At 34.7% G+C, this 16,914-nt stretch overlaps 1 protein-coding gene across 1 annotated transcript in view; it reads right to left on the bottom strand.

The window, feature by feature from the left end:
* LOC132757267 (protein TALPID3-like) overlaps nucleotides 1–16,914 on the bottom strand; it is a 119,915-nt gene that overhangs the window by 957 nt on the left and 102,044 nt on the right. The window contains exons 16-29 of the mRNA XM_060748519.1: nucleotides 13,756–13,908; nucleotides 13,237–13,241; nucleotides 10,518–10,652; nucleotides 9,136–9,275; nucleotides 8,563–8,789; nucleotides 7,790–8,054; nucleotides 7,229–7,392; nucleotides 5,713–5,864; nucleotides 3,940–4,157; nucleotides 3,030–3,121; nucleotides 2,621–2,764; nucleotides 1,827–2,154; nucleotides 416–646; nucleotides 131–265 (exon numbers count right to left, since the gene is read on the bottom strand). Coding sequence (XP_060604502.1) covers nucleotides 131–265; nucleotides 416–646; nucleotides 1,827–2,154; nucleotides 2,621–2,764; nucleotides 3,030–3,121; nucleotides 3,940–4,157; nucleotides 5,713–5,864; nucleotides 7,229–7,392; nucleotides 7,790–8,054; nucleotides 8,563–8,789; nucleotides 9,136–9,275; nucleotides 10,518–10,652; nucleotides 13,237–13,241; nucleotides 13,756–13,908 — 2,389 coding nt within the window. The remainder of the gene's footprint in view (nucleotides 1–130; nucleotides 266–415; nucleotides 647–1,826; nucleotides 2,155–2,620; nucleotides 2,765–3,029; nucleotides 3,122–3,939; nucleotides 4,158–5,712; nucleotides 5,865–7,228; nucleotides 7,393–7,789; nucleotides 8,055–8,562; nucleotides 8,790–9,135; nucleotides 9,276–10,517; nucleotides 10,653–13,236; nucleotides 13,242–13,755; nucleotides 13,909–16,914) is intronic.

Genomic DNA, 16,914 nt, shown 5'->3' with positions numbered 1-16,914 from the left:
TCATGACTATGCAATTCAAATGAAAGTCAATCTAGAAAGGACTTCAATATAAACATTATTTATTTTCTATTTTAACCCACAACATGTAAAATATGTGTAATATTTAGAAAAATACATATAAATTGCCTACCTCCTGTGTTATCAAAGGAGTCCCTGTAGTCCTCAGAACTTGTTCTCGCATTAACCAGCCGGGCACCAGAACTCCTTGTTTCTGGCATAGTAGATGATTTAATCACTTGTGGAGGCCTACGCATTGATGATTTTCCTGTAATAAGCAAAATACCACATGTTCACTAAGGAAATACTTAAAGCATGTAGTTTAGTACTAGTGACAATAAGGAACTTTTGTCATATCTTCCAGAACTATGGATGGATATATTGAGCAAATTGTGTTAGATGGAATAGAGACACTGACCTCCTGGAGATGCTGTTCTTGCTCCTGCACCAATCATGCCTCTGCCTTGTGGTTGCCTGCCACCTTGTGTTAACCTTCCTGTTGGTGTGTGTGACCTCCCAGAATCCCTCACTGGAACATCAGTATCCTCTCTTCTCATTGGTTGACCTTGATAATTATTATCAAATGAGGAGCTGCGTTTCAGAATGCCTCTGGTGGGACTTACAGATCTCTGCTGGTCATTAAAGTCCCCTAAGAAAAAAAAGATTAAAAAAAAAACCTTCTATATTCCTGTATTTGCATTGGTTGCCTATGTTTCCAAAATAAGAACAAGAGAAATCCATGTATATGGCTTGTAATGCAGTAAGTGGTGACCGTATCTGTACTCTCAGAAGTCCACATGTATATGTACAGTAATCCTCATGTTTGTTTGTTTTTAATGCTAATTTAACATTTTTTTGTCACATCTTAAGATCATATTGCGGCGGTCAGTCCACCAACCTGGCTTTCCTTGATAACTAACCGATAATAACTAATTTCTCAAGTTAGAGACTACTTATTTCATATGATTTCTGAATCACCATTGAGAGATATAGTGTCAGGAAGAGATTTTGTCTCGACTGAGGACCAAACAAGCTACCCCTGGAATAGGGTCAGACTCAACCGTCATGTTAATTGTTAAAGATGCCTTATGTTTATGAAAAAAGTCTTCCCCTGCTTATTTATCATCAATTTTTTAATGTAACTTTCAAATTCTTCATTTAAATCATCTTTGTTGGACATATAAGATAAATTAAATTGTGAAAAGAATATTCCCTTGAACTAGATTGCTTTCAATATAGATGTGCAAGAGACTCTGTAAGCACTTAAAATTCAAGGAATGTACTTCATTTACTTTTTTTTAGCAATTTTTTAATCATTTAGCTTGAATATGTCTTCAAAATCTAAAATACTTAAAATTGAGATTTCTCATATTATTAATAATCATAAGCATTGTAAAATTTCAGTGATAGAACAAAACAATATAGGTGTCTGTGATATAAAATGTACTTTTATAAGTGACATTAAACTATTCTTTTGATATACCATCACAGTATAACATGTATAAGGTGAAATATACATGTATTTGATGGCATGATGTAAAGTGGTTGCAACCCATATGACAAAAAGAAGGAGTTAAAACCATTTCACATCAAGCCTTCAATGACCAAGGGAAATAAGGCAAACTTCTATTTTAAAAGGGAAAAATGAAAAATTTGACCCTGCACATCTATGAGAAAAGTATAAAAATGTTATAAGTACTATCAAAAGTCCAAATTTTACGCACATGATATCGATTTCCAGATTTCAACTATAAAAGTAGCATGCCTTTTTTCCCCTTGAAAATTTGTATTATTAAGAAAATAAGGTGCAGTGTGTTATGTTAGCAAACCTTCAAATGATACACGGGTGGGAGACTGTGTCCTAAAAACTTGTGACTGTTTTTTAGAATGTCCACCACGTCCCGGTGGAGACGCACTTCTCTGGTAGGAGGCTCCTCCTGGTGGAGATGCTCCTCTCTTGTAAGAAGCCCCTCCTGTTGGTGAAGAACCTCTCTTGTATGAAGCGCCACCTTGTGGTGACCTAGTTCGTGGAGATTTGCTACGTTTTGGGGACGGCTGCGATACATCTCGTTCAGGTATGTATTGTCTCTCGCTGGCTGGAACAACTCGGATCACCTCTCCCTCACTTTTACCTGTTGCTCCAAGAACATCTGTCACCTGATAAAATGACAAATGACACACTTGTTTTATACTAAAACATTCACTATAAACATTCACTAAACAGTATATTATCTTCTTTTTATAATTTAGTTTTTTCTTTCTTTTGTCTTACCTTAAAAGCAAAGTAATAAATCCCATAGCTTAATAATACAACAAAAATATTAATAATTTTCTCCTTGGTTTACAATTTCTTGCTTTAAACTCAAATCGGCAGAAATCTAAGGCACAAATATCTGTCACTACTCACTGTCTAATTTACTAAGTTCATTAACAACTCATTTTTATGAAAATTTTCAATTTATTTTATTCAAACTCAAAATTTCATTAACATAATCCATGTATGAATGAATATTCAACAAAACAAGTATCAACAAGTATCAAGGACTCTTAAATTGAGAAGACAGCACACAATCAAGGATACTAAAATGTTCAAGTTTTAACATAATTATTCATATTATAATACCTGTTTGTTTGACATCTGATACATTCCGTATTGCGGGGCTGCACTCTGTAGCCGTGCCAGCATGTCTAACACCGGATCTTTCTCCGGTGGAAATTCGGTCCGGTACAGAAACTCTCCCTCACTACGGGACATGTCCGCTTCTTCCTGTAAATATACATGAATAATACTACATATCTAATGCTCCCTCTTTATACAAATATATATAACTGCAAATTTGTAATCTTGATTATATAATGCGGCCTGTATTTCACAATTATGCCAAAATATGTGAAGACTTACCAAAACATGATTTCAAACGTTATGTTTGATAAAGAAGATATTGTTATCAATATACAAAAGAAAGTCAGAAAAATTTAAAATGTTACATAAAACTTTGTAACTTTAAAATGTATAAAGTAAATAATTTTACCAAATCAACATCATCAGTATCTTTCCATGTACTAGCCGAGCTTACATCAACTCTTCTATGTGACATACGTAACATTCTGTCCCTTACAGCAACTGTAATCATATATATCATTATCATGACTTGATGAAAACAACAACAACTACAATAAATACTGTAAACAATTTAGTGCTTTCCAGGTCTTGGTTCAAAAATACTATTTGTATACCAATTTCTTTATTCTGCAAATTGGCACAGTTATGAAATATGCAAGTAATTCTTTTTGATTTTTTTTCTGTTGGGTTTATGTCACACCAACACAGTAGAGATCGTATGGCAACTTTTCAGCCTTACTGGTGGAGGAAGACCTCAGGTGCTCTTCCATGCATTATTTCAGGCACGAGCAGGCACCTCAGACATTCAGTAAGCTACCTGGATAGCTTACTCAAATGAAAGGCTGTGGCTGGATTCGACCTACAGCGTTTAGGGGCAAGTGATTTGAAGACAATGACCTTAACCACTCGACCACCTTACCTTAACTCAACCCTTCATTTTTTAAAATGTAACCCAAAGTAAATGTAAACAAAAATTGTTTATTATATTAATACAAACAAATGGGTACGGGTTATTTTTTCAGTATTATGTTAAAGTCAGTTAATGGCAGATATTTCTTTGTTTCAATCAATAAAAGAATGAAATATATTTCCCAAATTGAACAACTGATGCAATACTTTTGAGACTAACATGAAAACTGGCCTGTTCACCTACCATTTTCATTTATATGGGCATAATATCACTTTAGGCTATCTACATTCAAAAGGTTAGTGTAAACTCGGATGTGTAGGCCAGTCAGACTATATACTGGCGGCAAATGCAGATTGCTTTAGGTTCTATAGCAGGTTATAGGATACATTCAAATTCAATAAAAACAAACCTTCATCAATAGGGAAATCAGCCACTTCACCATCACTCTTGTTGATAAGCCACTGGCCCTCTGACACACATTCATTGAAAGTATCTGATATAGATGATGATTCTGTGTAACTAGACTCAGATGGTGACCGGCTTTTCGGCTTGGCTGGCGACGGTGACCGGGTCCTGGGCTTCTGCTCCTCTACCTTGTCTGTCTGAGTCTCGGCAACAGTAAATACACTGAAATGTAAAACATACATGTAAATCTTAAGTGTATAAAGCTATATATATTCTGTACTTTGAATCACAAAGTTATGGATTGTCATAAGAATGATTACAATATACAGTCGACTCTCGTTATCTCGAAGTCATCGGGACCGTCCAAAAAATATCGAGATAACGAAATGTCGAGATAAACATATAAGGGTTTGAATAAGACAGAAACTGATTTTTACAAAAGACATGTGCATACCGTATGTCAAATGAACTATGATATATCCCCATGTCTTGTTTTCATAGGCCTAGTCAATATTTAACAAAGTAACATTAGTGGATGTTGACCAGCGAAAATACAGGTTTCTGTGATAAAAAACACATAGTGAGGTTTACTCAGTAATACACCAATATAGTGAAAACATTGTTTTAAGGGTGTTGATCCGGATATCCTCCTGGTTATTTATCAGGTCTTTCTCGATGTTGTTCGACCGCTGATTGATTTGGTGGTGATGTTGTGAAAACAATATTGCAACAATAGCGTTTCTATACTTTCACTATTTCATTTACATTTAAAGTCATAATGAATTGATACAGTGTTCGAATATTTATAAAGAACGTAAAATTCACTCATTTTGGAAATAAGTCAGTCAACACCCTAAATAGATTAACTTTTATAAAAACAGCTAAACATGTTACAAACATAATCATCATGATGACACGCGCTATTGAGCTATTATCGTCTAGTTTGTGTTTTTCACACGTCTGAAGGGAACAGACGAAAGAAAACTATTACTCGAGATAAACAAAGGATAATAGTGTGAAAATGACTGTTGGGGCTGAAATCGTACATCGAGATACTGAAAATATCGAAATAAAAATATCGAGATAAACAAATATTTCCAATATAGCTAAAGAAGAAAGAAAATCGGGACTTTCAAAATTTCATCGAGATAATGAAATATCGAGAAAAGCGATGTCGAGATAACGATAGTTGACTGTACATAGAATTGAAAAACTTTGTCAATATATTTTTCTTGAAAGTGAAGGGCGCATGCCATTTATCATTCATAAACTCTACTTAAAATAACAGCTAACTATTTTGTTCATGAACATTTTATTCTCTAAACATGTAATGTTCATGTGTGTTAAATAACAGAGAAATTTCTCTATTAAATGTCTTTTGGATACAAAAATATGGTTATGAAAATAACTCAGTTTTACTGTTGTTTTTTTTTTTTTAATTTCTTTTAAATATTTTATCACATATAGCTTTACACCCTTTAAACAATAATTCATCTTCAATATCTTGATATTAACATCATAACATCAGAAAGCTTGAGTTTGAATTAAGATCAAAGACAACCCTCAGTACCCCTCATTTCATGCACAAGAAGGCACTTTAGTTGAAGTACTTTCTGTATCAATCAGATATGAAAAATCAAACATAAAATCTCACACAGGTTGATCTTCTGAAGTAAACTCAAAGCTTCAAGTTTTCTTCACAGTTGAGCTTACATAAATAATGTTTAAAAAAAATCAGATAAAACTTTTCAAACATAGAACCACATAAAGTACATACACAGCTTTAGGCTGATCTTCAGCTAGCTCCTCCTCTGCCAACTCTGTAACTTGGGGTGATGTGGCCGACTTTGGTGACTCTGTTTTAGTCTTTGAGATTCTAGATGGAGTTTGATCCATACTGGCACCAGCTGGCACAACATTCTGTGATATCTGTAAGATACAAATAAACCACCATTAAACTTAATATCCGAAGAATAATTTTCACAGAGAAATTTCGCTCAACTGAGGATTAGCTCATACAAATTTATTTTATTTTGATTGTGTTGGAAGCTATAAGCTTATTGAAACACTTTTGAATCCGTTCCTGGAACCAACCAGTACTAAGCAATGAGTGTAAAGTTCCTTGCTCAAAGAAACTACTTGCCCCTGACTGGGTTTGAACCCACGTGGCCAGCAATCCTTTAGATTACTAGTGGGACATGTTAACCACTTGGCCCGGCCGCCACTGAGGACTGAACAAGTGACTCCTGGATTAGTAATCCAAAGTTGCAGACTCTTAATCATATACAACAAGAGCTGTTTAGTTTCTTTTCTTTATATAAACAAGAGCTGTTGGTAGGACAGCAACGCTCGACTATTCTTAGTGCTTGATAGTAAAAAAAATGCTTGATACAGATACCTCCTCCTGTTTACAGGTTGGGGTAATGATGGTGAACAAGTGTGCAAAGTTTCAAAGCCATATGTCAATGGACTTTGAAAATATCTGAACTATTACAAAAACTTTAACGTAAATTCTAAGTTGAAAAAGGGGCATAATTCTGTCAAAATGCTTGATACAGTTACCTCCTCCTGTTTACAGGTTGGGGTAATGATGGTGAACAAGTGTGCAAAGTTTCAAAGCCATATGTCAATGGACTTTGAAAATATTTGAACTATTACAAAAACTTTAACGTAAATTCTAAGTCGAAAAAGGGGCATAATTCTGTCAAAATGCTTGATACAGTTACCTCCTCCTGTTTACAGGTTGGGGTAATGATGGTGAACAAGTGTGCAAAGTTTCAAAGCCATATGTCAATGGACTTTGAAAATATTTGAACTATTACAAAAACTTTAACGTAAATTCTAAGTCGAAAAAAGGGGCATAATTCTGTCAAAATGCTTGATACAGTTACCTCCTCCTGTTTACAGGTTGGGGTAATGATGGTGAACAAGTGTGCAAAGTTTCAAAGCCATATGTCAATGGACTTTGAAAATATTTGAACTATTACAAAAACTTTAACGTAAATTCTAAGTCGAAAAAGGGGCATAATTCTGTCAAAATGCTTGATACAGTTACCTCCTCCTGTCTATAGGTTGGGGTAATGATGGTGAACAAGTGTGCAAAGTTTCAAAGCCATATGTCAATGGACTTTGAAAATATTAAAACTATTACAAAAACTTTAACATAAGTGGTTACGCCGACGCAGACGCCGACGCTCGGGTGACTACAATAGCTCTACTTATTCTTATCGAATAGTCGAGCTAAAAAGAGCGTATACTAAATTAGAAACAACATAATTATTAAAGGAACAAACCATGAAAGGTTCCTCATGTATAGATCTAGGGGAGAGTTGTGGAGGTGTTAGGGGCCGCGCTGGCAGTATGGGTTCTGGTTCAGGTTTGGGCGATTCCGGTGGCGTGGCTATTTCATGTCTGGACTGAATACTGGCACCAATGCTTAAATCTGGCTGTAGTTTTCCTGAAAAAGAAAGAATAAAGTGTTGTTATTTATCAAGCATATAACCATGTTGTTTTTCACATCACCTATAGTATGTTGTTCTTACATAACCAATGTTGTTTTTTGTATTTAAATGTTATTTTTTCATTAACTATGTTGTTTTTGCCTTACTTATCATGTTGTTGTTTACTTTACCTGTGTATTTGTGCATGAAAATGTTTTTGCATTACCTATGGTGTTTTGTTTTATTTTGCCTTAAAATGTTGTTCTTGCATTACCTACAATAAATGTTTTTCTTGCATTACCAAGGTTTTTCTTGTATAACCTATGTTGCTCTTGAATTGTTATCTACTTTAAGTTCTCTTTAAATTCTCTAAATTGAACAATTATCAGGTAAGGTTTATAAAGATGTCTTTACCAGCAAGTCTATCTAACTCCTCCTTTATATCATAGGAGGCGGAACTTTCTGGCTCAGATTCTGGTTCCACATATTGTACGATAGGTTGCTGGACCACTGGCACTGGTGGCTCTACGGGTTCAATCACTTCCTGTGCCATCCTTGGGGTTACAGGGGGTGAGGCAATGGGTGTCGGGGCCGGTGAATGCCGTCTAGGTGGAGATGACATGGGAGTTGCCCGTGGGGTTGGTTCCGGTGTATAAATATAATCCTGGTGCACAGATGGCTGAAATTATACAAAATTTAGCTTACAGAATGTGTTACCCGAGTAATTCTTGAATTTTAAAAACAGCTATCGGTAGGACATTGTGCTAAACTATTCTAAGTGCTTGATAGTAAAACAAGAGCCTGTATAATGTAGAATTTTCTAAGTTTAAAATAAGCATAATTCTGTCAAAATCCCTGTTATAGTTATGGGCCTTGAATAGTTACAACCTATTATGCGTTCAAATAATTTGTGAAGCTTCAAGCCATTTCGTTTGGTTGTTTCTGAGAAACCAACTTGCACACAAAAACTTAACCAAAGTGTGATGCTGATGCCTGGGTGAGTACAATAGCTCTAATAGTCAAGCTAAAATATATTAGTCACTTAGATTTATGTAAAGGTCATACAGAGACATCACTTAAATGATAACAGAACCAAGTAGTTAGAACATACTGATCTTATTATTTGAAAATAAATTACAATAAAATATCTTTATTTTTAGGACGTTTAAACTAAGCTAATCTCATACTTCTTCTATTCCTTCTGAAACGGGTTCTTCCCATTCAGGACCATCTTGAGTGACCTTAGGATGTCCCCTGACCTGGGTTTGATCCTCAGCATCTGGTCTCTGCCCAAGCATGGTTCGCACCTTCTCTTGCAAGACCTCTTCTACCAGCTTGTTAACCAGGCTGTTATCTACTGGATAACCAGCATCTATAAATAGCTGCATCCCTCTATGTCCAATAGTGTCCATAACTGCAAATAACAAAATGTAATAGATTCTATCAATTTCTACCAACAAGCAAATATCTCCTTTACCAGTATGTGACAGTTCAGAGCTGTTCACTATTTAAGGAAGCTGTGTATACGGCCTAAAAGAAGAGCTGTGGGACAGTATTCCGAGAGTCCCTGGTTTGAGTCCCAGTCAGGCTGTACATTCTTCTCCCCCTTTGACATTTGGCACAATATTTTTGTTCAGGGTCAGAATCTCCCTTCTAGGGGAGATATTGCCCATACATGAAATTGCGCAATATTTCAACAATTAGTTGGACAATATTATTTGACAAATAAGTATGGGAACTACATGAAGTAAATGCCTTACCAAACATAGATTTTTCCTTCTCTTCTGCCATACTGTCCTCGGATGCCTCTGACACAACATGGCTGAGGTCATGAGGCTCCTCTATGTCTCTGAGCGGGTAAACCTCAGTAATAATCCTGGCCATCAACTCTTGCTCTATCCTAGATTTTATAAAACAGGTTCTTATACAAGATCAGTAACATTTTTCAAGCATATAAGTAAGCAAATTGTTTATATTAAGTATTATAATACTGCACGTTTGTAACGTCATATTTCATTGGATAATCGTGACGTTTATATTTTTAATTATAAAGATCGTTGACAGGTTATATGGCCCTATATAAACGGCTATTTGTAAATATAACCCGAGCCATTAGGCGAGGGTTATATTGCAAATAGCCGTTTATATACGGCCATATAACCTGTCAACAATCTTTATAACGAATTTATAATACAGCAAGCATCATTTTTAGAGAAAAAAAAGTAAGATTTCTTCATGAATCGACAGCAGCCGTGTATATAAAACTATATAAACGTCACGATTATCCAATGAAAAATGACGTTACAAACGTGCAGTATTATAAAGTTTTATATACACGGCTGCTGCCGATTTAATAAGAAATCTCGCTTTATTCCTCTACAAATGATGCTTGCTGTATTATAAATTCGTTATAAAGATTGTTGACAGGTTATATGGCCATATATAAGCGACTGTTTGCAATGATAACCCTCGCCTAGCGGCTCAGGTTATATTTACAAACAGCCATTTATATAGGGCCATATAACCTGTCAACAATCTTTATAACTAATAATATACAAACATTTTCATAGTTCTATGAAATTTATTGCATATAAAACTCACTTAACACTTACCACTCTAAATATCTTAAATGGACTTGTCCATCTTTCATTCCGGACAAAACCATTAATTCATTTTAGGGAAAATTTCATACATTACTAGTATACTGCCTGAAAAGTGACCAGTGCATGAACAGATGGTACCAACTTATCCTGGTCTGCACTGGTCACATGGGTAAGAATCTTTTGCCATATGCAGGCTAGAGGTAAACTAATATCAAGGAAAATAGTTTCATTCATATAGAAATTGACTACTCATGATTTACATGAAGCCATGATTTGATACTATTTGTTCTTGTATATGTACTGTTGTCACAAGTAAACCCTCTTATTGATTCTTAAATATAAATCTCATTAAATCTAAGTCCTTGTGAGGGATTTGACAGAAAAAATAGATCTCTGGTAACTGAGAAGATATATTCATTCATTGTATTTCAGGAAAGCAATAAAATTCATATTTTTTGTCTCCATAATAAATTACCATTAAATTAAGTAATTTTCAATTGCGTTTTGTTGATCTATAAATAATCAAGAAATTTCAGTACCATTCAGTGGCTTTGTTTTGAAGAAGATCTCTTCTTCTTATATCTTCTGCTATAAGGTCAGAGGTCAACTGCCTATCAGCAGACGGCAATTTTGGCGGGAATGCAGGTCCATTATATTGTTCTTCAGGACTTTGGCTTGTAGCCGGGAATCAGGTCACTATTCTACATCTGTTCTTCACAGGGTATCTCCTGAACAGGACATAGTATTTATCCTGGGAATCATAAGCCTTTAATCAGGCCAGTTTCTACATTTTAACATGACTTATGAGAAAAGGGGTACATCAATGACAGAACAAGAGTGACCAGTTATTTTATATAAGTGCTCAACTAAGATGATAGATACAGCATAATAATAAAAGAACAAAATTGTTTTAGAAAAGGTGACCTTTCATCCAATATCTGAAAAATAATCTTGAAATTTTTCTCTGCCAAAGCAAAAATATATAATAAAATTCTGTGTACTGTTATCAAGTCCTTTTTGATGCATTTAAATGATATTTTCACTATGAAATGATGTAGGCCCTTTAATTTTTTTAATTTAATAACTGGTCTACATGTGAAACATGTATTAAGAATCTAATCTACATACACGTTTATCTAAAGAAAAGTTTTTTTTCTTGTTTATTTTTTTTTAAGAAAAGAAAATTTTTGATCTTGGTTTTCAATAATATAAACTCAGTAAGGGCTCAAATTTTAAAACATGGCTCAAATTTGGTTTACTTTACTTAATATCATTAGGAATGTCACTTAAGTATAATAAAATGTACTTAAGCATTCTTTTCAGGTATGAAATATGGAACCAAATTTTAAAGCAACATTTATTTAAAACATAAAATACTGTGCAAATATAACTGTGTGACAAAAACTGTAACAAAGGTAAATCTGGTTTCACTGCAAGGATGTAAATACTAAGTGCAGAATGGAAAGCAGCAGTATAACATAGAATATTAATATCAAAATTAAAACATAACTCAAGGAATTGCATAAAAAGATATTGTACTGAAGCACAGCAGTTGATATGTTCTAACAAAATGTACAACATCCTTTAAAACCATAACTATCTCTTTATGAAAATATTACTTTTAATAAGTACATTACATTTAACCCAGAATATAGATTTCATTAGTAAATCCAAGTATTATAAATGTGAACATGGGTCACTAATGGTGCATATAATATGAATATTGGACATACAAAATATAGATATTGCAAAGTACATGGGTTTATACACTATCTTCAAAACATCAATAACAAACAGACAAACAAACAAACTTGTAGGTGCAATTATGTTTTTGTGTTGTTTTTTGTTTGTTTGTTTTTTTAAGCTAGTACTTTTGAACTAGAAACCAAGCTTAGATGTGAAATATGGTCTAAACAATAAATTGAGCTAATATTAACTGTGTACAATTAAACAAGAGGGCCATGATGGCCCTGAGGTCGCTCACCTGTAGAAGATTTTACATTAGAAGATTTTTCATGATGTTAAGTTTTTGCTATACACATATAAAGAAAAACAATGACCTTCTCCCCCCCCCCCCCCCCGCAGAGTTAATTTTAACCCAAGGGCTTTTATTTGAACAAACTTGGTAGACACCCATAAGAAGATGTTTCATGCTAAACATCTAAGCTCTAGCTCATTAGCTCATTGGGGTTTTTAAAAGAAGATTTTTTAAGTTTTTACTATATACACATATGGTTAAAAACAATGACACCCCTGAGGCGGGGCCAGTTTTGACCCAAGGGGTTTTATTTGAACAAACTTTGTAGACACTTATTAGAAGATGTTTCATGCTTAATATCTAACTCTAGCTATTTGGGTTTTTTCAAAGAAGATTTTTTAAGTTTTTGCTATACACATATAAGGAAATCAATGACCCCCGGGGCGGGGCCAGTTTTGACCCCAGGGCTTTAATTTGAACAAACTTTGTAGACACCAACTAGAAGATGTTTCATGCTTAATATCTAAACTTTAGCTATTTGGGTTTTTTTCAAAGAAGTTTTTTAAGTTTTTGCTATACACATATAAGGAAAATCAATGACCCCCGGGGCAGGGCCAATTTTGACCCCAGGGCTTTTATTTGAACAAACTTAGTAGACACCCATTAGAACATGTTTCATGCTAAATATCTTAGCTCTAGCTCTTTGAGTTCTTTAAAAGAAGATTTTTTAAGCTTTTACTATATGCATATAGGGAAAATCAATGACTCCCTGGGGTGGGGCCAATTTTGACCCTAGGGCTTTTATTTGAAAAAACTTGGTAGACACTCATTAGCAGATGTTTCATGCCAAATATCTAAGCTCTAGCTCTTTGGGTTCTTTAAAAGAAGATATTTAAAGTTTTTTCTTTCGGTTGCCATGGCAACCAGAGTTCTGCATGGAATTAAATTCTTTGAACAATTTTTAAAGGTGACCACCAAAGGAACATTCCTGTGTAGTTTGGATGAAATTGGCTTAGTGGTTTATGAGGAGATGTCATTTGAAGTAAAAGTTTACGGACGGACGGACGGCCGGACGGACGCCGGACGAAAAGCGATCACAAAAGCTCACCCTGTCACTTTGTGACAGGTGAGCTAAAAAAGGAATTGTTGCACACTTGGATGTACAATATTTCTGAATAATCATTTTGCTTACTAAACTAGTTCCCTGCAAGAAAGGTTGGTCGAAAACATAGATAAAACAAGAGCCACAGCCGGGCGGGGGGAACGCTCCACTTTTTTACTTTTTCTAAAAGCAAACAAATAAATGGTTTAAACAAATCTTTCAAAACAAAATTAAGGAAAAACGAAAAGAAGGTTGTTGTGTACAAGTATGAAGACAATACACCAAGAGCTTAAAAAGTTATGATTAAGGTACAAGTGTGCGGACGTCAATGGCAACGGCAAGGCCAAAGTGACTGTAACAATACTTCTATTATTTTTTTCAAATAAAAGTCCAGCTAAAACAAAGAAAGACATTAGCAAATAATTTTCTTATGCTTTGAAAATAACTGAAATAAAGAAATTCTGAACAACCAAAAAATAGACAGAAGTTTCAGCAGAATCTGTTTGCATTAAAAAAAGGACATTAGCAAATAATGTTCATATGCTTTAAAAATTTGCAATAAAAATAAAATACCAAACAACCCCTCAACGGGCAACATAATTTCAGCAACATCTGGTTGCAAGTGAACATGAGCGCAAAATCAGGTTAAACAAAAGCAAAAAACAAAAGAAGCAAGCATGTGACGTTATTATAAAGCACTGGTACACAACCACACACAGACAGATGGAAGGACAGGATACATAGAGCTTACACTATGATTTTGATTATTGCTAGAATGAGTGATAGCAGGTTGAGATATTGTGATGCTTTCTTCTTCCTCTACTTTCTCTCCTTCATCTGAGCCTGGTTCCTGAATATTTTACATGAATGATTACACAATAAAGTGAAAACCCATGGATGACTTCACAATATAGTGGTAAACAATGGATGACTTCACAATAAAGTGGTAAACAATGGATGAATTCACAATAAAGCAATAAACCATAGATGATTACATAATAAACTGGTTAACCATGGAAGACTTCGCAATAAAGCAATAAACCATGGATGATTACATAATAAACTGGTTAACCATGGAAGACTTCACAATAAAGCAATAAACCATGGATGATTACATAATAAACTGGTTACCCATGGAAGACTTCGCAATAAAGTAATAAACCCTGAAAGACTTCACAATTAAGTGATAAATCATAAACATCACAATAAAGTTATAAACCAGGAATGACCTCACAATAACGTGAACACAATGGATAATTAAGTGATAAACCATAGAAACCATGGATGACTTCACATTAAAGTGATAAATCATGCATGACTTTACAAAATAGTGATAAACCATGGAAGATTTCATGAAACAAGAGGGCCATGATGGCCCTGAGGTCGCTCACCTGTATATAGCCCCCCCCCCCCCCCCAGGCCAATTTTTACCCAAGGGCTTTTATTTGAACAGACTTGGTAGACACCCATAAGAAGATGTTTCATGCTAAACATCTAAGTTCTAGCTCATTGGGTTTTTTTAAAAGAAGATTTTTTAAGTTTTTACTATACACATATAGTTAAAAACAATGACACCCCTGGGGCAGGGCCAGTTTTGACCCCCGGGCTTTTATTTGAACAAACTTTGTAGATATTTACTTAAAGATGTTTCATGTATAATATCTAAACTCAAGCTATTTGGGTTTTTTCAAAGAGATTTTTTTAAGTTTTTGCTATACACATATAAGGAAAATCAATGACCCCCGGGGCGGGGCCAGTTTTGACCCCAGGGCTTTTATTTGAACATACTTGGTAGACACCCATTAGAACATGTTTCATGCTAAATATCTTAGCTCTAGCTCTTTGAGTTCTTTAAAAGAAGATTTTTTAAGTTTTTACTATATGCATATAGGGAAAATCAATGACCCCCTGGGGCGGGGCCAATTTTGACCCCAGGGCTTTTATTTGAACAAACTTGGTAGACACTCATTAGAAGATGTTTTCATGCTAAATATCTTAGCTCTAGCTCTTTGGGTTCTTTAAAAGAAGATTTTTTAAGTTTTTACTATATGCATATAGGGAAAATCTATGACCCCCTGGGACGGGGCCAATTTTGACCCCAGGGCTTTTTATTTGAACAAACTTGGTAGACATTCACTAGAAGATGTTTCATGCCAAATATCTAAGCTCTAGCTCTTACGGTTCTTTAAAAGAAGATTTTTTAAGTTTTTACTATATGCATATAGGGAAAATCAATGACCCCCCGGGGCGGGGCCAATTTTGACCCCAGGGCTTTTATTTGAACAAACTTGGTAGACACTCACTAGAAGATATTTCATGTCAAATATCTTAGCTCTAGCTCTATGGGTTCTTTAAAAGAAGATTTTTTAAGTTTTTACTATATGCATATAGGGAAAATCTATGACCCCCCCTGGGGCAGAGCCAATTTTGACCTCAGGGCTTTTATTTGAACAAACTTGGTAGACACTCATTAGAAGATGTTTCATGCTAAATATCTTAGCTCTAGCTCTTTGGGTTCTTTAAAAGAAGATTTTTTAAGTTTTTACTATATGCATATAGGGAAAATCAATGACCCCCTGGGGCGGGGCCAATTTTGACCCCAGGGCTTTTATTTGAACAAACTTGGTAGACATTCACTAGAAGATGTTTCATGCCAAATATCTAAGCTCTAGCTTTTACAGTTCTTTATAAGAAGATTTTTTAAGTTTTTACTATATGCATATAGGGAAAATCAATGACCCCCCGGGCCGGGCCAATTTTGACCCCAGGGCTTTTATTTGAACAAACTTGGTAGACACTCACTAGAAGATGTTTCATGCCAAATATCTTAGCTCTAGCTCTTTTGGTTCTTTAAAAGAAGATTTTTTAAGTTTTTACTATATGCATATAGGGAAAATCAATGACCCCCTGGGGCGGGGCCAATTTTGACCCTAGGGCTTTTATTTGAACAAACTTGGTAGACACTCATTAGAAGATGTTTCATGCCAAATATCTAAGCTCTAGCTCTTACGGTTCTTTAAAAGAAGATATTTAAAGATTTTTCTTTCGGTTGCCATGGCAACCAGAGTTCTGCATGAAATGGAATTCTTTGAACAATCTTGATAGAGCTTCATACAAAGAGTATTCCTGCCAAGTTTCATTAACATTGGCCTTGCGGTATCATAGAAGATGTCCTTAGAATATTTAAAATGTGGACGGACGACTGACGACGGACGCCATTTGGTTGGCCATCCTAAAAGCTCACCTGCACTTTGTGCAAGGTGAGCTAAAAAGGGATAAACCATGGAAGACTTCACAATATAGTGATAAACTATTGAAGATTTCACAATAAAGTGATAAACAATGCATGATTACATCATAAAGTGATAAACAATGCATGTTTACACAATGAAGAGATAAACCATTGAAGACTTCACAATAAAGTGATAAACAATGCATGATTACACAATAAAGTGATAAACAATAAAGAATTGCAGAGTTAAGTGATAAACCATGCATAGTCTTAAACTGTGTAAGAAAGCTTCATCACAAGTGATAAAGAATGCACAACTCTACATAGATATTAATATTATAGCTTAAGAAATGAGGTGATAAACCATGTTTTTTCTTTATACTTATATGTTTACTTAATGAAATAGAGTGATAAACCATGCATAGAAATATATAGTCATAAGATTCAATACATATTGATAACCATTGCATGCTATAAATTAATGTTTCACAAATGCTTAGCTTTATGGCAAAGTGAAAAAAAAACACACATGCAAAACCCTATGAAAGTTTTCTTAAATAAACATATGTCATACAATGTACATAAGGTGAAAAACATGCGATTTTATATGCTTAAAGTATGAGG

The sequence above is a fragment of the Ruditapes philippinarum genome, unplaced genomic scaffold (assembly GCF_026571515.1).
Source record: "Ruditapes philippinarum isolate M1 unplaced genomic scaffold, ASM2657151v2 ctg770_1_1_1_1, whole genome shotgun sequence".
Lineage (NCBI taxonomy): Eukaryota > Metazoa > Mollusca > Bivalvia > Venerida > Veneridae > Ruditapes > Ruditapes philippinarum.
This window is presented reverse-complemented; position numbering and strand designations above follow the sequence as displayed.